At 46.6% G+C, this 22,775-nt stretch overlaps 1 protein-coding gene across 2 annotated transcripts in view; it reads right to left on the bottom strand.

The window, feature by feature from the left end:
- The window catches only part of HIP1R (huntingtin interacting protein 1 related), a 102,588-nt gene that overhangs the window by 20,039 nt on the left and 59,774 nt on the right, over window positions 1–22,775 (bottom strand). The window contains exons 17-32 of one of the 2 annotated variants that reach the window (XM_075898581.1): window positions 22,503–22,604; window positions 21,769–21,963; window positions 20,778–20,925; window positions 19,656–19,742; window positions 18,604–18,711; window positions 16,482–16,618; window positions 14,597–14,707; window positions 14,312–14,370; window positions 13,825–13,855; window positions 13,644–13,706; window positions 12,918–13,018; window positions 12,047–12,152; window positions 9,611–9,734; window positions 7,580–7,641; window positions 6,478–6,681; window positions 3,006–5,776 (exon numbers count right to left, since the gene is read on the bottom strand). In XM_075898581.1, coding sequence (XP_075754696.1) covers window positions 5,729–5,776; window positions 6,478–6,681; window positions 7,580–7,641; window positions 9,611–9,734; window positions 12,047–12,152; window positions 12,918–13,018; window positions 13,644–13,706; window positions 13,825–13,855; window positions 14,312–14,370; window positions 14,597–14,707; window positions 16,482–16,618; window positions 18,604–18,711; window positions 19,656–19,742; window positions 20,778–20,925; window positions 21,769–21,963; window positions 22,503–22,604 — 1,686 coding nt within the window. In that variant the 3' untranslated portion in view covers window positions 3,006–5,728. Of the gene's footprint in view, window positions 1–3,005; window positions 5,777–6,477; window positions 6,682–7,579; window positions 7,642–9,610; window positions 9,735–12,046; window positions 12,153–12,917; window positions 13,019–13,643; window positions 13,707–13,824; window positions 13,856–14,311; window positions 14,371–14,596; window positions 14,708–16,481; window positions 16,619–18,603; window positions 18,712–19,655; window positions 19,743–20,777; window positions 20,926–21,768; window positions 21,964–22,502; window positions 22,605–22,775 lie in introns of those variants that run through there. The other variant, XM_075898582.1, reaches the window with a different exon arrangement.

Raw genomic sequence — 22,775 nt, forward strand, 5'->3', positions numbered from 1 at the left:
CTGTTCTAAATATGTGTTCAGCCTTTTATTGGCTTACTTTCCTCCCTGATGTGTGGTTTCAGGATACATCTGAGTCTTGCAGAAGGGTTCTGTGAATGATTTGAATAAACCAAACCAGAGGCAATAGTTCTCTGGCTGCCTTCCAGTGCTGAATTTTGCAGACACAGGCAAGGAAAGGAAGCTATAACCATTCCTGTTTGACGTATTGTCTACTTACTACTTGCAGGGTTATTGTAGCTGTGTTGGTCCCATGTAACTTGTAATTTATACAAGCCAATGTGAAGAATGGAGCCTTACATAACAGATTTTGATATGATCTTAATTCCAGAAGATTTAATTGCTTTTTGTTAGGTCCTTCCATAGTGCAGGCTACAAATGTGGATTTCCATGTGTAGAAGGAATTACCATAGTGTTGGGAACTGAAGCCCTGAGTGCTAATCCTGGCCCAGCTAGTAATTTGCCAAGATGGGTGAGGTAAAATCTTTTTTAGGGCAACATAGGTGGGTGAGAGAGAAGCTTTTCAACTTACAGAGTGGAGGTGTGTGACACAATTGTCAGGACACTGGGCAAGATGAAGGGATGCCTGCCACTGCACTCCCAAAATGGGTGGAGCCTCAGGTAGAAGGGACAGGGCTGAGAGCTACCCTCCCTTCAACATGCTGCTCGGGACTGTCGGTAATTTAAAGGGCTTGGAGCTCTGGCAATGGCTGGGCTCCTGGGCAGTTGCCCCCATTAGTGGGCCAGTAGGCAGAACTGATACTCTGGGATCAACATGGCCACAACAGTACTACCTGCAAAGGATCTGTTTTTGTATAAGTTTCCCATTGGCCACTGTTTTCCTTGCAAATGAAGCAACACTTGAGGATTTTATTGTGTTGCATTTTGACTCTGTAAGGGCCTAGGTACATTAGTAGTATTAGCTATAGCATGAACCTAACTCTGAATAAGCCAAACTGTTCGAGGAGGAAGAATAGGAGGAAATGAAATAAGGGTGTGGTGTAAGCTTTGAGGTTAATAGAATGTGACATACCCTGCTATTTGTATTTATTTAAAAGCACCCATACATAACTGTGAGCAAGCCCAAACTTGAATAGTTGCAGAAATTAAGGATGTTAAGGACTAGTCGACTATCCAATAAGCAAATGCTTATCGGATAGTTGACTAGTTGCTACTCCTCTCTCCCCCCCCCCTTCTGCCTCTATCTAATAGAGGCAGCAAAGAGGGGGAGGGGGAAGAGGAGGGTACTTCAAAGCAGTAGCGCTGCAGGGAGCCTGGGGTCAGCTGTGTGGCACTGCCCCTTTGGAAAGCCGCTGCAGCATTTCAAAGCCACCCTATAGACTAATTGAATAGTTGATGCAAAAATACATCCACTATTCGATCAATAAAATACACACTGCCTAACATCCTTAGCAGAAATGCAGTGCTATTCTCCCCCCAGAACATGGCTGCTGCACTGCCAGCCTGTGTAAATAGTGTTCTAGCTGTATATTGTAAGGTGCATTAGGCACCCCCTTGCATAGTTTGCTCAGACATGTTGGCAAATGACAGTAACTTGGTCTAAAACTAAAGAAGATAATTCAGTGTTGCTAAGTTTCTTGTGATTTGTTTTTTGTAAGATTTTCATTAATTGCTGGCTTTAGCAGCAATGGGGTAAAAGGATATTTTCCATTGCTGCCAGCTGAACTAAAGCCAGAGACTGTATCGCCCTTTGACCTCACTGGTGTCCAGAATCAATGGGGATGTTGGGAAACAGGCCCAGAGAGGCCCTGCATGTGAAATTGGCAGTAATAACTCTTCTCCCCTACAATAATCCTTCCCTTTTGTTTCCTTAAATATTTTCCCTTCAAAGATGCTCCTTTATTCTCAGACCCTGAGCCACAAGCATTAGAGAAGATGTGGCCAGAGAGGAAAGGCAAGAGATATTTATCTAGGGGGTGAGATATGCTAACCTATTTTGAGGGATATGAACATGTACTAAACATTAGTGGTTAGGTAAATGTGATCAGGAGTAGTCACTCTGTGCAAATCAAACAGTCCCAACCAATAAATGATCTGTAGTGTTTTTAAAACTTTTTGCAGAACTAAAAGTAATTTAAGTAGGAAAAAGTGTAAACAAAAACTTAGCATTTGTGATTGATGGGAGGGGTACTATCCATCCCAACTATTCAGTTAACAGGATTGCCTATAAACCATGAAATCAAGAGGGCTGTGGGTATCCAGGAAGTGAGATTTGAATTGAAAAACAGGTTGTTCCTCCTTCAGTCTTATGTAAGTTCATAGCAGGAGCTTAGGGAAGAGATGGACTGAGCCAGGAATGAGGCATAGATTTTCAGTTAAATCTATGCATAAGGAAATAAACCTTGGGACAACAGATGTGAGTAGAACAGGGCGGCTGTGTCTAGACTGGCCAGTTTTTCTGGAAAATCAGCTGCTTTTCTGGAAAAACTTGCCAGCTGTCTACACTGGCCACTTGAATTTCCGCAAAAGCACTGACTTCCTACTGTAAGAAATACTATGCTGCTTCCATTCGGGCAAAAGTCCCTTTTGCGCAAAACTTTTGCACAAAAAGGCCACTGTAGACAGCTGAGATTTGTTTTGCGCAAAAAAGCCCTGGTCATGAAAATGGCGATTGGGGCTTTTTTTGCGCAAAACCGCGTCTAGATTTGCCACGGACATTTTTCCGCAAAAAGTGCTTTTGTGGAAAAGCGTCCGTGCCACTCTAGATGCTCTTTTCCAAAAATGCTTTTAACAGAAAAATTTTCTGTTAAAAGCATGCCCAGTCTAGATATAGCTGGAATGTTTAATTAAAAAAAATAACCTCATCACATCAATTTTGATCTCCTCTGTACTGAGGCCCATGTCCCATCCATTGTAACTTTTATACTGAATCCCAGGGAAGCAACTGTGTGCGCCTTAATGTGTTTTTTTTCATTTGCTCTAACAACCTAGCACTTGCTAGCAGAATCTGTCCCTTTATCTGCCACAGTTTATAATAAAGATACTAGAACCATGAACATATTTTATTGCTTGTTTGAGATTTACAAAAAATACAAAACCAAGACATTTTCCTGCTAAAAACAGATTTTGGTATAAAAACAGTTACAGCTCTTCAGTTATCCTTTTGCTATGAGAGTTCCATCATGTAGTCTTGTCTTTGCACTTAAAAGTTAATATCAAGCAACCACTGTTGACTACAGGTCAGAGCTACCTTTTAGAAATAATTTGTGGTATGGTTACCTGCATGGAAATACTGTAAATTAACTGGAGAATAGTGCAGCTACAGGCTAACTTTTCACCTGGATTCACTTGAGTTATCAGAAATGTTGGCTCTGAATAGTCTAAAATAAAGGTACCAGATTCCTTAATTGAAATCCTGAAATGAAAAAATCACTACCCCAAAAGCAAAATGTGTCTCTTCTGAAACCCATACAGCAGGAGTTCCCAACCTTTTTCAGTCCCCATACTCCTTTGGCTGTTAGTAAACCTTCCCGTACCCCCTATTCAATATGAAAGGAAAAAAATTGTAGACTCTAGAATCCACAATGTTTTTCTAACTAACACGACTACAGCCGCTCCCCGAGTTACGAACAAGTTTTACGGACCAACGCTTGGTCCGTAACTCGACGTGTTCGTAACTTGGATCCCATAGAGTTACATGGCGACTGCGCTGTTCATAAGCATAGATTGCCATTCGTAACTCGGATCCACATTTACGACTGCTTTGGTTGTAAGTGCGGATGGTCGTAACTCGGGGAGCGGCTGTACTTTTGGAATATTTCAATTAGGATATTCTACTTATTTACCAAATATTCCCCATAGCGCTTGGCAAGCTTCTCGTACCTCCTGGGGGTACACGTATCCCAGATTGGGAACCCCTGCCATAGACCAACATATTCAATCTTGGTTGTAGGTGGTGCTACATACATTAATGCCTTTTGCATCCACATTTGAAATGCTAGGTATAGGGCTCTTGGTATACTAAAGCAGGGCTTACATTCTCAGAGTATTTCCCAGAGCCTGGTTATGGGGGTTCTGCCCTGTGGGTCTGAAAATATTTACCAGATCTCCACTCCAGCTGAATTTAAGCCCTGAGAATGACAATTCTGTCCAACATACAGCAGGGGAGTCAATTATTTTTTGTCAAAGTCCAAACCAGAAAAATGTTTTTCACACTGCATAAATAAAAAGATTTCAGTATCTTTTCAAAAGTATTCAATTGTCCAGATCTGGCCTGTGGTTTGACTGCTGACTTCTCCTGCCCTGTACCATCAGATGCGTAAAACACACAGGCCATCCTCTTAGCAGTGGGTGTAGAGGTTACGTACCAAATCAGTGGAATGGGAAAAAGCAGGCTACTGAATGGATCTATGCTACAGATCGAATAATGAAGAAAACTACACTTCTATTTTAGAAGTCTGATACAGCACTATGCCCAGTGACATCTGAAGTGGGAGTTGGAGCCAGTTCCATGCTCTCCTTAATCATACTATACTGAAGAGCAGTCACGTTCTTCTACACTACACTTCCTAGTGATTTAGAAAGAGGCGGTTTAGTTAACATTTCTAAAACATTTACATGTACTGCTTGCAATCTAAAACATTTACATCTACTGCTTGCAATCCCAGTATTGAGCTAGGCATAAGACCCAGGATCTGAAACTGACTTAAGAAGAGCGCTCTATAATGAGCTACGTGAAAGTCATTGACTATTAGCCAAGAAAAGAAAAATTATTTTTCTTAAGTGTTCTTAAATTAAATATTACTATAACTCAAGGGAAGAAATTGTATAGTATTTAAACCAACAGTTTCCCTTTCAATCAATTAACTCCCCAAAAAAATTTATTGCTCCAGACCTCTTAGCAATAATTATTACATAGTTAGTGTCTATCAAAATTGTTTGATTCCGATAATTCTCTTAACTATAAAACACAGTGAAACTATTCCCCTGACCCATTAATAAGAAAAAAAGTTTGCACCCTTATTGCTGTCATATATATATTATCTATTCTTCCCCATGTGTAAACCCTATTCCTTTAAGACATTTAAATAGACAATTTAAAACTAAATTATGCCTCTTCCTTTAAGTAGCTACCCATGAAGAAACATCAGTTGCCCTTTTTCAAGCTGCCACATTGTATACCATGAATGGCTGCAGGAAAAGATCAACTTCCTACATTTAAAAATGTTTCACGTTTCTTTAAAAAAATGTGTGCACTACAGTAGTGAGAGTGAGATACACTTCCATTTACTTAAGATTCCTATTGCTGATAAACAAAAAGTGACCTAGAAGAGCTGCTCCATTCTCTTTCTGTTGAACTGATGTGCCACAGGTTAAGTAGCATTGCTTTAGTAAACAACAGTAACCCAATTTTTCTTGTGCTAGAAAGGAAGTGTCACGTCATGTTGTTCTTCACATGTGGCAGTCAGGAAAACCAGCTGAACAATAAAGGCAGACCAGCTTGAAGGCAATTTGTGGGTTAATCCAGTCAGCGTCTGCTTAAAACACAGATCTAACAGCTGTGGAATGCCTACATCATAGTATGTGCAGCACTTGCTAGTCTGCCTGTGAGGGGTAAACTGGTGCCAGCACAGTCTAAGCCCAGCAGGAATATGATGGGCAGTTAATCCTGGCCCCCTCAACCAAGCTGAAGTGTACTGGGCTAGAAGGCAAATGCAGTAGCCCATGCCATTGCCTCCTCTTTTTGTGCTGAAACAACTTCTGTAGCCTCCTAGAAATTTATGATGTGAGCCTGAAAAATGCCGTCCTGCTGTTCCAGCTAAAAAGGCAATGTAGAAAAATAACAACAGTTAATTCCATTAGTAAAAAGCATCATCTGTGCAAATGACCATCACCACAGCTGGGTCCTTTTGCCAAAGCAGCAGTCAAAGTTCTCAAAGTATGCTCCTGCCCAATTCTCTGCAGCGCAATTAGCATGATCACAAGTTTAACTCCCCAACCTTTGCCTGGAACTTGACTGTAAGGTGTTTGAGGCCGGGACCTACCTAATACCATGTCTAGAACCTCATCTCTGGACACTAGGTATAAATAATAATTCTTCACTGGTCACCCACTTCCAAGAGGGTAGGTGCACTGCTACTCCATCCTCCCGTGCCCCCTGCCACCTTTGCCCTGTAACAATTCCTGGTTGGATGGCAGGGCTGTGATGGAAGCAAACCAAGAACCTCTCCACTTACACCTTCATTGTATGAAGCCCACCCATTTTATGGATTGATGTGTACTGGGGATTATTCGTGCTGAAAACACTGAGTGTGTGTAGCAGCCATAATGGCCAACTGAGCTCTTTCCCACATTCTAATTTCTGCCTCTGACAGTGGCTCACTGTGAGCCCCACAAGCCAGTTACTTCACTTGGACATGCCTCAGTTTCCCCTTATGTAAATAAGACACAGCACCCACCCAAATGCTCATGGCTTAGTTAACACTGAGGACGGGGAATGGATCAGATGGAATACTGTACCTCACAGTCCTGTTTTAGCGGGAAGGCAGGTTTCTGAGCCAGTGGTGGCTTCTTTAAGACGCCCCGCTTTGGTGTCACAGCTGGTTTCCCCTCCCCCTCATCTGGGTCTTCACACACCCCAGCCAAAGCATAATGCTTCTTCCTCAGCTCGCCGAGACGAATTCGCTCATTCTCCAGCTTCTTCTCTAGCTCCAGCACCTTCACCTGCGTAACAAAAGGGCCTGTAATCCCCAGTTGCTGGGTGCACTCCACTATGCTCTCTCTAGCTGTAGGCAACAGCAATCAGAGGAAGTGACAAATCTGCCATCACAGTATGGTTTCCAAAGCTCTCTAGCATGGCTATGCTGGTTTCTAGGTCTGTAATAGGACCTAAAAGCTCTTAACTATCTGATAGGGATCTTCCACTCAAGAAATTTAATCACATCTGGGTCAGAACATAGCAGCCATTCTTCACCAGGATCACCACACAACAAAGTGTTAACTTTACAGTGGGCTTTAGGGAGGGATTTCTGCTGTTTCACCACAAGAAGAATTCTAGGGAGCTTCAGTGTCCCATCCAGATTCAGTCTTGGCTAATACATTCCGCCATATGCTCCTATTCTACAAATCTGAACTCTCTGGCAACAATCAGACAAAGTAACTTATGTCTCATCTTAAAGTCTTATTGCTGAAGACTGGATACACTACAGTGTTTGCTTAAATCCTTACTAGAGATCAGGCCCACATATGGGGGGGCAAAGGGCCCAGCTACTCTGGGGCCTTGTGAAACAATAGGGCCCAGAACTCCCCAGCTGCCCTACTGCTACTGCAGCAGCCAGAGCTCCAAGCCCTTTAAATCACAGCTGGAGCCCCAGCCTGTGCTGAAGGGCTGGCAGTGGAAAGCTAGCCTGGGCCTTACCCCTTCCACTCTAGGCCCCACCCCTGCCAGAAGCACAAAGCTGGCCCCCCTTGTCCAGAGACCCAGCAATTCTGTCGCCGCCCTCCCCCCCAGCAAGAGATTCTCAGAGACTAGTTCTGAGAAGATGTCCAAGAGTTCTGTGTTTGCCAGATCAGTATAATTATCCCAACCTTGATTGCCTGTTCTCAGCACGGGATGCCATACCTGTGTCTCCATTTCTTCCTTCTTCAGTTTGATTAGCGACATGCCAGAGAAGTCCATAGTGTCTGGAGGTGGTGAAGGAGAGAGAGAGGGGAGGTTTATCCTGTAGCAGCTTATAAGGATCATTTTCCAACACTGATACAGAACGGAACTAGCTGGATACATACTCTCACTCACTTCAAATATGTGTGGAACATGCTATTTTAAGCCAGTGGTGAGTGTGTTACTGACACTCTCTCTGCCCAGTAAGAGTCTCTCAACTGTAGGTGCAGAGCTATGACTATCAACCTGTAGAACCTCATGCTCTTGGTTTTGGAGTTCCCTTGTTCGAGCTCCAGAGTGCCAGCCAGTTGCCCATTGTTATACTTACTCCCTGGAAACTTTATAAACAGAAACCTGAATATTTATGGGAAGAGACTGAAAAGTTTGATCCCGTAACATCCATTTTTCTCTTAGTCCCTGTAGAAGGTATTAAATGTCTGTTCCTATGTTGTGTCTCTGTTATGGAAGATTTCACATTCAACGAACACCAAACTATTACAAAAATGTAAAAGTTCAGATGCTGAAAAGTTTTAAGGCATAACTGCAGTTGGTAGTTGAAGGGAGACTGAGGATAGCAACAACAATCTCCTTCTGGCTGCAATTTGGGTCTGTAATTCAGAGTCAGGAGTTCAAGTCTGCCTGAATTTTTGGTGCAGAGACATAGCCCCTAAGATGGCCCTGTAGAAGCAGCAGTAAGAACAGTGGTGTAGCTAGGGTTGCCAGATGGTTTCAACAAAAATACCGGACACACTTGACATGACATCACAATAGACATTCCATCTTATTTAGAACATACCGGACAGTTCTATTTTCTCAATTTGTTTCCTGGACAGAAAGCTCAAATACTGGACTGTCCAGTTCAAAACCCTACAGATGGTTGTGAAAATGACTAAACCCTAGTGGGTGCCGCCAAAAACCCAAACAGAGGCATAGGTTCCCCACCTCTGGCCTGGAGAGACCTAAGTGGCGAGCAGGCCGCATCTGGCCTGCAGACTGCCTTGATCCAGCTGGAGGGGCTAAGGGCTCATCCCCCTCACCTCACAGGAGCAGTGCTGTTGTTCCAGTAATGTGTGAAGAAAATAAACGCCCTGAGCATCACAGGCCGGATCCAGGCAAGCCAGGGCTGGATCTGCCTGCCAGGGGGAAGAAGTGGCTCCTGCATGCTTCATGGGGATTGCTCCTTGCTGGTTGAATTGCAGTCAATGGGATGGTGGGGGCATTGCTGGTGAGGGACGCTTCTCTGCAGTGCACAGAGCCGCATGGAGCCATGTGCACCCTCCCCCCCCCCCCGAGCTGTGCCAGTTAAGTGCCTGTGTCCCCATTTGCTGGCCCTCAGTGTGCTCTCACACCCTCTCTTTCTTCCATACTGTACACCCTCACCCTGTACCTGCATCCCCTCCCTTCCTGACCCCACACCTCCGCCCACTCCTGCACCCCCCCAGATGCCCATTCCTGTGTCCTATCATCCAGACTCCAAACCTTGAAAATTTACTAGTTCTGGTCCCCTCAGTTTCTAGGGTTGAGCTTAAGTGTTAGTAAAGTGAACTTTTTTTTTTTCCTGCTTATCAGTTGGGAGTCACTTCTGTGAGGGGTATTTTTTTCTCCTTACTTTTTGGGGCCCAGGTCACTGAGTTTTGGCTTTGGGGTTTTGTTTTGTTTTTTGCACTTCTCACTTGTATGGACACTAACTGATGTTTCTGTGGGTCAGGGCCCTCCCTCACAAAAAAAAAAAAAAGAGTTCCCCAACTCTGCTCCAGGCTAAGAGTCCCAATCCCCAGAATGTCAGAATGTGGGAATCCTCTAGCACTTAACACTAATCCATCACCATAGTCTCCTTTCACCCACTCTGTGCAAGTGTTTACCATATAAATTATCTCTTTGTTTGCAATGCACATGAATTGATAATGGAGAGTTCAAAGCTCAGGGTGAGAGAGTCATTTTGATTTCTGAACAGACACTCCCCCCCCCCCCCCCCCCGCGTTCACACCTCACCTTTGTCTTCAATCTGCTCTTGTCCAGACTTAGTGGATGCCACAACATTGGCAGCCATTTCATTTACATTACGTGAGCACTCCTGGAGTTTGCCCAGGTTCCTGCTGTTCTTGTCAGCTTTTACCTGCAAAGATCAACCAGGTGCTTTCAGAATTACTTAGCTGCAATGGAAATGCAAATAGAGGCCAGTCTTTTATATGTATGCAAACATGGTTCCCAATGTGCGTGAATGCAAACGCGGAACTCTTTAGAGACTAAACAGAGAGACAGCTGTGGAAATGGAAAAGGGCAGAAAGATCCTGCTTTTGTTTGAAAAAATCTGGTTGTTTTTAAGCAACATTGCATCAAGCAGGTTAGGCCCAACTGCTAGGTTTTGTTTTAAAAAGTTTGAGAGATTACTGCGGCAGCATACTCTTTAGTCCATACAAACTTGGAGATGAAATGGACTAGCAGCAAATTTGAAACCAACTAATTTATTGTCCTGTGTGACCAAAAATAAGTGACCTAACAAAGGATCAGTGGTGAAAAATAAAATGAGCTTTTTACATACTTTTAGTTTTTATCATCTATCAATGTAACACAGATAAAAGAACCCATTATCAATCAGAGAGAGAGAGAGAGAATCTCCAACACAGATGTCTACAGATTTTTATTCTTTATTCTGGGGTTTTGTGTTTCATGTCAGAACTCTTGCTACAGAGTCAGCTCAAAAGGAGAAGCAAGGATTTGTATTCTCTTTTCAAACACCAGCCCTTCTGGAGATGAAGAATTCACCCACTGAATTCTTACACACATCTCAGTCAAAACAAATTAAATAGAAAAGTAACAATTCATCTTAAAGAGAGAATTTTGCTTTGCCTGATTCTCATCATGACCATATTTTCTGAACCAAAATAGGTACAAAGTGGCCACGCCCACAACCCCTATTAGCCATGCCTCTTGACCCCCATTAGCCACGTCCCCTGCAACAAGAAAGCCCACCTCTGGAGGTAGTACCCCTCCCTACACTTTCCTAGTGCCTGACCCTGCCCTCCTTGCTCTTTTTCTCCCTGGTTCCCACCTCATCACCACCCTCTGCCCCAGTTCTCACACCCCTCTGTGCCCTTTCACATGACTTGCTCCATCCCTTGCCTTGTTCATTCCCACCCCACCTTTCAACCCCTCTTTTCCCAGCACCCCCAACTTCCTCACTCTTCTTCCTTCCCACTGCCACTCCACCTGCCTGCATTACCATGTCCCCTCCCCTCACCCATCCCCACTGACACCTTCCCTCCCATCCCCCCTCATGCCCTTTTCTTCATGTCTCCTCTTGGCCCCCCTGGCATTTGTCTCTCCTCCACCTTGCCCCTTTCTTCTCCTGCCCTGGTTCCCCTCCCTTTCAGCACAAGCCCCTTTCTCTCCTCATCCACCTCCCTCTTAATTCTCCCCCTTGATCTTCCCTCACCTTCTGCCTTCCATGTGGGAAGCAGATTGCGGGGGCTGGAACCAGGGGCCCTGCAGCCCCAGCCCCAGCCCCAGCCCCAGCCCCAGCCACTCCTGAGGTGGGACAGTGTGCTTGGACTGGAGCTAGGGCCGCCTGCAGGGACCAGGACTGCATCCCCGACTTCAGCTGGAGTCAAGTGGTGGCCGCTTGAGACCTGTTGTGGTGAGGCTACCTCGCATGGAACATGTCTCTTGCGGCTGCCGCTTGACTCCAACTGGAGCCGGGGCCACCCATGGGGACTGGGACTATGGTATTAAAAACAGTACCACGGATGGACCTGGCTTCAGCTGGAGTTTAGCAACAGCTGCACAAGGTGCACTCTTGGAACCACCTGGCACCCACCCCCTCACAGCGGCCGCTGTACAAAGAGCAAGTGGCTGCCTGGAGATGGAGAAGACGACGGCATGGCAGGATCAGGCTGCAGGCAGCAGAGCTGTCCCAAGGGGGGAAGAATGGGGGGAGTGAGCCACATGGTGGTGGGATGTGGGCTGACAGGAGTTGCAGGGTGGCGGCACACACCGCACTGGAGCTTGAAGAATGCTTCAGGCTCCAGCTTCCAACTCAACCCGGAAACAGTGCACCACCAGAAGCAGTCTTGGCTACTACTGACAAGGCATCCAGGGAGCCGCCTATGTGCTGGAGGACAGGAGGGCATTGCTGCTGCACTGCTCTAGTGTCTGCGAGGCTGTCCCGGCGGGGAGGGAAATGGCAAAGCCATTTCTAGCTGAATCCAGCCGGGCTTTCTGGGACATTTGCTTACCGGACGGGGCACTGAGACAGAGGATTTAAATTTGGACTGTTCTGGAAAAACCAGGACATGTGGTCAGCGTACTGTTTCTGAAAAGGAGACAGAACCCCACAGGTTGACACCCATCTGTCCCCACCAGAACAACAGAGGAGAGATCATCACAGATTTACACTTCTTACTTAGGCATTTCTATTCAAAAGCTTACTTTAGATGCAGCCACCAACTGAGCTGTGCTGGCTGCAATTTCATGGGAACAGACAATCAGTTCTTCATATTTGCCTGTATGTAGGACCACTCTGTCTGCGGATTCTCTAGAATATAGATCAATAGTGAAGTCCGATTAGTGAAGCCTCGCATAAATATAAAGCGGGGAAGTACGAAGCTACATATCCTTAGAAACTCTCATGTGGACTTAAATAATTGTCTGCAAAGCTTTTCTTTGAAAGGGTTCATGCATAGAAGAATCATGTTAAAACCCCAGAATCTAAAGGTACTAGAAGGGTGTAAACTTAACAAAGAGGATGACTAGGGTGGTCCCATGAGGACGTGGATTCAGGCTATCAGAAAACAATACTTTCTTGCTGTGAAATGCATTAGGATTGTGGAATATTTTCCTATTGACCAAATCCTACTATTCATGCCAATCGGAAAAGAGTCCCACTCCTGGTAGGACTGCATCCTATGTTGTTACCATTGTTTCCATTGTGATAACGCCCAAAATGTACTCAATATTTTGCTAACAAGAGGAAACAAAAATGCTTCCCCTGGGACAAAGCTTACAACCAATGTCTGTATTATCAGGAGTTGATGACCAAGTAGAACAGGAGACAGGAAGACACTAGATATTCAGTTGACTAAGGAGTGTGGATACAGAGAACTGAGATACAACAGTCTATTTGGTCAGCTCTAAACTCAGTTGAGAGGAAACTGGAGCTCACATTGGTTACAGGTTTGGGCGTACAAAAACTCTTTATCTGCTTAGTGCAGTATATCCTGAGAGTCCCCTCCCATGCAGTGCATGAGAACCACTTCCAGTCTCAGACGACGTAAAACCTACAGGCACTGCAGATACCTACACAAGCTGTGTGGCTCCCCATCCTACAGCTTTGGAAGCAGAGATCAAGCCTTCTGTCCAACGGGAGTTCTTAGCATAAAATTCTTGTGTTGTTGCTGCCCCCTATTGTCACAAAAATGTTAAGTTGCATTTAAACCGTGCATCAGTTTTTAAATAAACAATGAACATATCAAAATAGATGTCACATTTTACAATTGTTCTTAAACATGTCAGCTCTCTTGAGAACACCATAAACAGCATGTCCCAGGGTCAATCAAAAACATGGAACATGCAGGCTAAATTTTCCCAAAATCGGGAGGCTCTTAAATCCATATTTGGATGCTTACCGCAGAGTGGCCCAATTTGCAGTAATGCTGTGCCCAAAGTCAACGGGAGCGGCAGGCATTCCACTTTTCTGACAAATCAGGCCACATTTACTTAAATACCTAAATCTAGAATTTTAGGCCTCCAGGACTGAAAATTTTGGCTTCTGTTTAAAATAGGCTGGATTGAGTTGTTGCCATCACCTGTACATTGACCAGGCTTGTTAAGAGGAGAGCAAATATCTCCTGAAAGCACAAGGCATGGATGCCTTTTTCAATAACATCCCACACTTCATACCATACAGGATGCTTCAGAAACTGTGACATTAGGTTAACAATTGAGCAAGTCAAGCTATTTGTGAACAGAAATCCTTCGATATTTCATGTCAGCCAGCAAAGAGGAGTGGTCCCAAAGTGAGCCTTACCCTTCCACTTTCAACAATCTCCTTTTGTAAATGGGTAGATGTCATTACGAGAAGCCTAATTGCCTGAAACAAATCAAAGCAGACTCCATTGTTTTACAAGGATTTTATAAAGAGCAATTGCTCAGCCAACACCTGATATTTTCAGGAATTTTAACATGGGTTTAATACCACACTTACTAACCTTCATTAGATCAGTGCAGGAGTTCAAAATTCTGTTGGAAACAAGAGAAAATATTTTGCAAATTTGAATCATGGAGCATCTTGTGTGTGATTCAAATGAAATGAAAATGACACCAAATCAAGCAGAACCTGTTCTGAGGGATGAGAAAAACTTCAAAACAGAAAACTTCTTAAAAACAAATGCAGCAATGTAGTTTTGCAGTACAATACATACGTTAGCCCAGCATGTTATATTGAGGACATGCTTTCCCATCCCCCCACTCTACATGAGAATATTTTGCTTAAAATAAGAATTCTCACGGTGCTATTGTTCAGTAAGGGGTGACGGCACAAGGCACAGGAAAGGCAGGCTTGTCAACAGACTCACCATTACACAGATGGCTTCATTTAAAGATAGCTATGTCCTCATTAATAGCTCTTCCCCTCAAAAACAGAAGATCCAGATTCCACATATGCTAACTCTCCCTTAGTTAATGCTTTTTACTCACCTCTCGTTCACTTCCAGTTTAACGCCAGAGCTTTTATTTCTGGCCTGATTCATCATCTCCTGTTGAGAATGAGGAGAGATGGTTAAAAAAAACTGCCACCTGATTGGCTGTCAGGAAAAATAAAGGTAGAAAGTTTCCCTTCATGAGATTCTGTCAAATGAACTGATGTTGTCAAGTCTGAGAATACTGGACAACCATGCGGTTCTAATGGGACTATGGCCAGAAGTCACTCGCATTTCTGACTTGTCTCTGCTAGACACAAAGAGCCCATAAGCTTCATCTCACCTCTATCCTTCTGACAGCATCTTCAATAGCTGCGGAGGTGGAGGCCATTTCTTTATCAACCATATCACCCAGCTCTTCTTGCTTGATGTCTAAGCTTTTGGGTCTCAGCTCCTGGCAAAGGGAAGAAAGTGATGAGCCAGCATGAAATCAGGCACCAGGATAAAAATTTTCCTAAAGATTTCAAACAAACAACTAGCAAAAAATCTCTCTTTGGCCTGGAAACAGACTCCACAAATATAAATAGCTGAGAAGGACCCAGGTGAACCAGAGTCTTTCAGTAATTATATTAGAGAAATCTTAGAGAGATTCAGAGGGTCACCAAGGATGTTTGGTTTCTATTTAAAGAAGACACTCCAAAACCAGGGACAGAACTACATTTCACCATGGTGCCATTCTCAGCCAGCTGGAGGAGCTCATTGTTCGATAAGCTAGGAGCACAGTAATGTATAACACGAGGGGGGATTTTGGAACAGGAGGGTGTATGTGGGTTCACAAGTTTTTCATGGATTTACGAAGCCTCTTACTGAACCGAAATACAATGAAACCAACTCAAGTCATTTCTTCTGAAATGCTACCCAATATCTTGTTGCTTCGACCCCTAGACTTGGCTCCTGGAATTAAAGCACACAGGGTACTTAAAAAGAAGATGAAGCAGCTAAATGTGACATTTGAAAGATTGGGCTTTGACTGGGTCCTTGCAGAACCAAATGTGCAGCCCCAGGAGACCGAGTGATTCAAATTCAATCTTAGGTCAGGGATGTTTCCAGCACAACAAACCTTGCTTCTACATAAGGAAAGGGAGAGGGGTTGCTATACAATACAAAAAGAAGTAACATTTCATGGCCCCAGGCTCTCAGTGATGCCTTCACCAACATTACGTTCATTTGGGATTTTATTTTTTTAATCTAAAAAGGAAAAAATAGTTGTTTGCTCTACATTCAGATCTGGACAAGTTGATAAAGAATAAGCCATGTAACCAAATACAAGATAAAGTTTCCTTTTTCCAGCTGGGACTTGGCATGCTGGACAAGAATTCAATACACATTTAGATTTTAAACTGTTACCAAATACAAACCAGAGCTACCGCCCTTTGATTGGCCCAAATAAGACATTAGAGCAGATTTACACAGAGCAAGAGGAAAGAGGTAGCAGACTAAGGGATGCTGGAATAAATCACAGCTTTGGTGTAAAAGGTTATGGTGTAGAATTAGTGAGGGGGGACGGGCAGTGATGGATGGAAGAGAAGCAAGTCCTTCATCTAATGCTCACTGCAGTCAGTGCATAACTGCCAGCCTCTCTAAGACACAAGGATCACAATATTGGAGGACGAGCTGGTGGTACCAACAGCAAATACACATAAGAGAGATTTGAGAAGGGAGATGTCCTGGAACCTGGAAGTGTCATTTCTGAAGGTGGTAAAAGTGCCCTGTATAAAACCCAAGCCAGTCCCCAGCGTCAGGTATAACAAGCTGGAAGGATCCAACAGGCTTTTCAGCAAGAGAGAAAGTGAAAGGTGTTAAGCTCCTTGCTGCTAAGCACTGATCTGCACTCATCACTAGCCAGCAGAAGCCATACTCCGGCAGTGCAAAGGGTTACATTTGCTGCTGTAAGTAGAAACCAGGAAACCAGTGCACATCATAGACAGCAGAGGAAGCTGGTGGGGTGGGGGGGCAATTTGCAGACACTGTATTTTATTTCCATCTGAATCATCTGAGCATCCTTCTACTGGTATGTCTCAGACCCATTAGGTCTAATTCATTCCTAGTATAGCTCCTCTGGATTAGCTGGAGTCACACCAATGGTGAATTTGTCCCACAGCAATGACTTGTGTCTGAGACGAAAGTGTTGCCACGAGTGAGGCCCCGCTTCTGAGGCTTGCCCCTACCTGGCCCAGTTGAAGGATGCCCTGCAGCGCTCTCCTCACGTCCTTCGGGTTTGCCTGTTGCAGCAGCTGTTTATCCTTCAGCTCATTCAGGTACTCCAGACTCTGCTGCCCACAGTCCCTGCAGGTGTCAGTTAATTCTGATGGGGGAAAGAATCGTTATGGGGAAAGGTTACAAGAATGCAGGCAATTTCTTTCCCCATGTAAGGGGGTGTGGCCTAATAGGCCAAGACCAGGACCAGGAGCCCCCGAGTTCTAATCCTGACCAAACATTGACTCCCCTGGAGGCTTCCTCTGAGATGCTGGGTGGGTTAAACTAACAGTTCTCAGACTGTGGGCTGGGACACCAAAGTGGGTCAGAACCCTATTTTAACGGGGTCTCAGGGCTGGCTTAGAGTTACAGGGGCCCAGGCATGAGCCCTACCACCTGGGACCAAAGCCAATGCCTGAGGGCTCGGCCCTAGGGTTCAGGTTACAGGCCCCCTACCTGGGGCTACTTTGCTCCCTCTCCCCCACTCTCCCTGGATGATACAGCTCAGGCTTTGGCCCCCACAACCTGGGGCAGCAGAGCTTAGGTTGACTCAGCTTTGGTCCCTCCTCCTGGGGCTGCGTAGTGACTTTTGTTGTCAGAAGGGGGTCTCCATGTAATGAAGTCTGAGAACCCCTGGCCTCAGCAATGCTTTGACGAGTGCAATCTCAGCACCACGTATTTCTATCCAGAAGTGAAATTGCATAACAGGAAAGATCAGCAGCCATAGGAAAGAGTCAGATGAACAGACAGGAAACTGGGAAGCAGCCTGGCATAGCGGCCAGTGCACTGAACTGGAGCTTGGGAAATATAGCTGACTCTGCCACTAACTTCCTGCATGCCCTTGGGCAAGTCGTATTGTCTCTCTGGGTCTGTTTCCCTGCTAGGGAGGGTAACTGATCAAACTGTTACCTGATAAACATCACCCTAAAAGGGTGATGCTTACCGGGGTAGTGGTTAACTGGTATCTGGGTACCCCCAGCAGGAGGGGGTCAGGAGCTGTGGCAGCAACTTCTGTGGAGAGGGGAGAAACCAGGAGCGGCTGAGTTAGAGCATCCCCACCCCATCCCCTTTAATCAGTTAATGTAGTGTTAGCGCCATGTTTAACTGTTTAACCAAGTAAACGGGATTTTACATCCCTGCTCCCTGCCCAATCTTTGTAGGACCATCTCCTTTAGTTCAAATGGAAGCTCTCTGGGGAAGGGACTCCCTCTCTGAGTGTCTGCACAGTGCAGCCCTAATCTTAGCTGATACAATAGGAGCTAGGTCATAAAAACTAAGAGGCAGCCTGCTTCAGGGAAGGGTTTGCATTCTTTCTTGGCAAAGCAGGGAGAGAGCCCGTCACATTTAATTAGTGCCTGTCTGATTAGTGCCAACAGAAAGAAAGCTCTGCTGAAGCCTGCACCACATTTAGTAACCAGAGAAAGATACTTCGTTAGCTCTGCCCTCCCACATCCTAACCACCATGTAATGAGTCATTCAAATCCCTCCATAGCAGACATGAGCCTTCCTGCTTGTAATCAGGTGTGCCCCTCACAAGGCTACGGCTGCAGTGGCACAAGACCATACCCAGCCTCATGTGTACCTCCTCTCTCCATCAGCCAGGCGGTGATAGCAACTGTGGGTCCTGCCACACCCCATGTAAGTTGAGGTGGCACTGAGAGGCCCAATGCACTAGGCAAATGGCACCAACCTCTGGCATTGGTTTATTCAGTGGGGCTGGACATATGGGCAGGCGTTGAGAACAGAGGAGAGTCCATGCACTTGCATTAGAAGTGCTAATTGATTGAGTCTCAATCCGGTGTCTGCATCACACAAGCTACCAGCACCTTTGGCACGAAAGGGCGCCATCCTGGCAGAGAGACCCAGGTGTGATTGGGCCATTGAGACCGAAAGCCCCTGTCCCCACTAGGACGCTGTCTCACATCAGGCTGAAGGCTCCTCAGCAGGAAAGTTGGGGGGAGGGGAGGAAACTGCACTGGTGGGCTATATTGTGGCTGCCCGGGGCGTGGATGCAGGGCTACCCGGCAGGTGCCCATCCTAACTGCACCAGGATTTTTGAAAGCGAGTGAAGCAGGCTTTGGGTTAGTTACTCACTGTCAGCATGGTCAGTGGGCGCCATGTGGGACGTGGCACTGCCATTCACAATGGAGTCAGCAGTCAAGTGAGCGAACTGGGCCAGGGCTGCCACCAACCCTGTAGCATCTATCCAGAGAGAGAGAGAGAGAACAGGGTGAGCACTGGATACTGATGCTCTCATGCGACAGTCCCTATGCTGTGTTGGGCACCTGGCTAGGCAGGAAGTTGCCTGCTTTGTGGCCATCAGCTTGCCCCCTCCTCTCCTTACACCAAGCGTTTGCCAGCTACCCCCAGAGCAGAGCGCACAGGCTAGTGTCTGAAGCTTCAAAGCACAGACCAGGTGAATTGGTTGCTGCCCCCTGGTCCGAGCTCCAGCACCAACTCCCTGGTGATCCTGAGTAAATCACCATGGCCCACCTATTCACAAGCACGAGCTTGACGTCTGCTCTTAAGGCATTTGGCTCCCTTTGAAAATCCCACCCGGGGAAGCCTAAATATGGATTTAGGAGGCTGAACAATCTTGGCCTTAATCCCTCCAAGTTTCAGCACCCCCCTCCCCCCCACATCTGGGAACAATAATCCTTCACTCCCAGACAGACAAGCTGGTACTTGAATATCCTGAACACAGGAAGAGCCTCATTAATTAACTAATGTGCATGTATTAAAATGTACCCATCAGAGCACTGGGCTCACATGCACTCTCCATAGAAACGACCGCCTAGGGCCAGCACACCCTACACTCCCCAATTCACCCATAACCAGAAAGCTTCCTGTGCTTTCATAGCCCAGCTCCTTATTGCTGCTGGAGTGTGCCTGCTGCCTCCAGACAGGAAGCCCAGCCTCTCAGCCCTGGGCAATGTCACAGGGTATTTGACTGAAGGTCGACCATTGCCATGAGAATTATGCATTTGTTTACACCACGCAGATTTTGCAGACAAGCTAAGCACATGGAACTCTTCCCATCTGGCACAAATCACAACAACCGCACCAAACAACTACCTCAGCCCCTTTCAGACAAGTGGCCTCTGTGCCAGCTTCCAGTCCAGACAACCAGTAGAAGGGGCCTTTACCTGTCATGTTGGTCACATACTGTGCATGGCCATTCTCCAAGGAGTTCACAGACTCCAGGGCTGCCTGTGCCCGGCTGATGAGGTAATCTGCAAAGACACCAAGGTTCGAGTGAAGGCAAGGAAAGGATAAGGGAGCCATCAGTTTGTCTGAACAGCCCAAAGCTTTGGTGGCCTGGATGTTGCAGCTAGATTCCCATCAGCCAAATTAACCTGGGCAAGAGGTCGTGATATGGGGTGGAATCTTTATTTTTCCTATAGGTGAATCGGGTGCTATAATTATTTTGAGAAGCCACAAGCCTAATGCTCATTCAGCTGTGACCGAGTTGCTTCAGACCCGAGAGGTGCAAGGCAGACAGCCAGTTTGGAAGGCCCTGCAGCTATTCAGCGTGAAGAGCCATTTCCTGACTGGCCTCGCAGCCAAGAGCACGAGCCTGAGCACCCAGAAGGGCACAGGCGTCGGCACAGAGGGTACGTCTAGACTACATGGCTCCATCAACGGAGCCATGTAAAGTAGTTTACTCGGCATAGTCAAAGCAGCGGGGATTTAAATAATCCCCACTTCATTGAAATAAAAATGGACACCGCGCTGTGCCAACGATCAGCTGATCCGGCACAGTGCGGCAGTCTAGACGCGGTGCGGTCGACAAGGGAAGCCTGGCATGTATGCCTCGTGCATACCGGAGCAGTCGACAAAGGCTTCCCTTGTCAATTGCACCGTATCTAGACTGCTGCGCTGTAGAGCTAACAAACCGTTCTGCCGAGGCTTTGCCAGTGAGGGTGGGATCAATGTTAACCATCTGTCCTAGGAGGGCTCTTCTCCTGCCTCTCATTCCAACCACTGGTGCCCAGTCAGCCAGGCCAAAGAGTGCGTTCAAGCAGCATCAGGCTGCCACTCACCAAAGGAGGAGAATTCTAGGTCGCAGATAATTTACCCCCGGAAAAGCAAGGAGCCCAGGACCCCTCCGGCTCAAATTTAGCCAACAAGACAGTGTTAAGGGGACGGCGATGAGGCAGCATCACCCAGCTTTATGGGGGAAAGCACAGAGCCACCAGTTCCTGCCAAACACTTGCCTTTCTCCCTTCCAATGACTGCCAACAGCCATCAGCCAAAAGGCTCCCTACCTGGTGAGCTGGTGCATCGGATGTGCAAGGGGTCATCCAACTTGGCAACGGCATCTTGGATGATGTACTCTGCCTCCTTCACTGTGCCCTGAAGCATACCGAACTGGTCATCCAGGAGCTTCTGCTGGAGGCTCTGCTCCTGGTTTTTCTGTGGGTTGTAAACAAGAGACATTACAGCTCAGAGTCCTTCCCAGCCTGTGGCTACTGGAATCACTTTGTTCATCTCTGCAATAATCATTTGCCCTCCACAGTGCCCTCAGCAGGCTTTGCATACAGTGCTCCAGAGTTTGGTGGGGAGTATTACCCCCATTTCACAGATGGGGAAACTGAGGAGCAGAGGAAAAGTGACTTGCCCAAAGCCATGCCAGGAGTCTGTCGCAGAGCCCAAAAAGGGAATTGTAATTAAAACTGCTGGCTGGCCCATGCCAGCTGACGTGGGCTTGTAGGCAAAGGGGGTGTTTAATTGCAATACAGAGGTTCAGGTTTAGACTGGAGCCCTTCCCCACTCCCGCGCCTCACCCACAAGGCCAGGCTTCCTTGTGCAGCCGCACCTCACTACAGGCCACTATAGAGAGAATGAGGAACAGCAGCCCATGGCTTTACCTGGCACGAGGCCGGAGTGAATCTAGGGGACAGTCAGGAGGCAAAGATGGGTCATCCAAAGCCTGAATGAATGGCCAAGTCAGGAACAGAACCCAGGAGTCCAGACTCCTACTTCCCTACTCTGACCACCGGGCAACACTCCCCCCCATGAAGGACAGAGATATAGAGGAGGCACTGTTTATTGCTGACAGCAGCTTGTCACCCCCCGCTGCATGGCACTCACAGATTGACCACAAAGGCAATTTCTTTGGCATTGGGCAGATTTGTTCCACATTGGCTGAGCTGCCTGCGTGGCTCTTCTCTCTGCGTATGCATCACTCAAGGCCCCAGCAGGTCTGCTCAGGAAAGGGGCTTCTGTCCCAAGACCCTAAATGCTTCTCCCCAGTACCTTTTCCATGAGTTTCCCCTGCAGCTCCCGGATTTCCTTAGCATTCTTCTCCGCCTCCTGGTTCAAAAGCAGCTCCTTCTCCTGAATCAGGCCCTTAATGGACAGCAGCTCACACTCCTTCTCGCTCACTGACTTCCTCAGCGAGTCCTTCTCGGCATGCAGGGCTTCCACTTGGGAATGGAGCTCGGAGCCAGCCTGAAAACAAAGCAGGATGAGCCAGGGGCTGGTCAGCAATGGGGGATTCCTGTGTGTTGAAAGCACTAGGCAGGAATTTAGTGCTTAGATAACGAAGAGGGGCAAGTCCCAGGCACAGAGACCTCTCCTGTTATCCAGCAGCAGTGCAAGTTTTCCCTCAGACTGTTCTTCAGGAGAGACCAGCATAGGCAGCGGTGTAAGATCACCATGGCCTTGGCCTGTCAAATCATTTACACCAAATCCAGTGGTGGCTTCTGTGAAGAAGATACTCTCCAAATGGGAATGGGCCTGGGAACCACCAAATTCTTTACACACAGGCCACTGGACCGCCAGCCACAACTACTGGAGCCAGTGACCTAGACATGAATGATGTATAGCACGAATCCTCTGAGGCAGCCTATCCCCAGATTGAGTGGGCCTATGCAAACTTTAAGCTACTTTTGGGAATCCTGGACGAATCTCCAGAAGAGCTGAGCAGCCCTGGCCCTCTGCCTGGCACTGGGTAAAAACAGTGTGTTCCTACCAGCTGGGGCACATACCTGCTTGGAATGGCTGAGAGAGCTTTGAATCTGGGTCAGCTCGTCCTTCTTGGCTTCCAGTTCTCTTTTCAGCTGCTCCATCTGCAAGGTCTGGTCTTCAAGCTATATGTGCAGACAGACACAACAGGAGATTCAGAGAAGGCATCAGGACATCCCTCCCATTTGTGTACTTCTGTGCCCATTTATACAATGGCTTTCTAAGGCCCTGGAAGTCCAGGGGCCATGGGCAGGGCAGGACAGGGAAGCCCAACTTCTTAACAAAACAAGAGCTTA

Source organism: Pelodiscus sinensis, chromosome 15, assembly GCF_049634645.1.
Source record: "Pelodiscus sinensis isolate JC-2024 chromosome 15, ASM4963464v1, whole genome shotgun sequence".
NCBI classification, from domain to species: Eukaryota; Metazoa; Chordata; order Testudines; family Trionychidae; genus Pelodiscus; species Pelodiscus sinensis.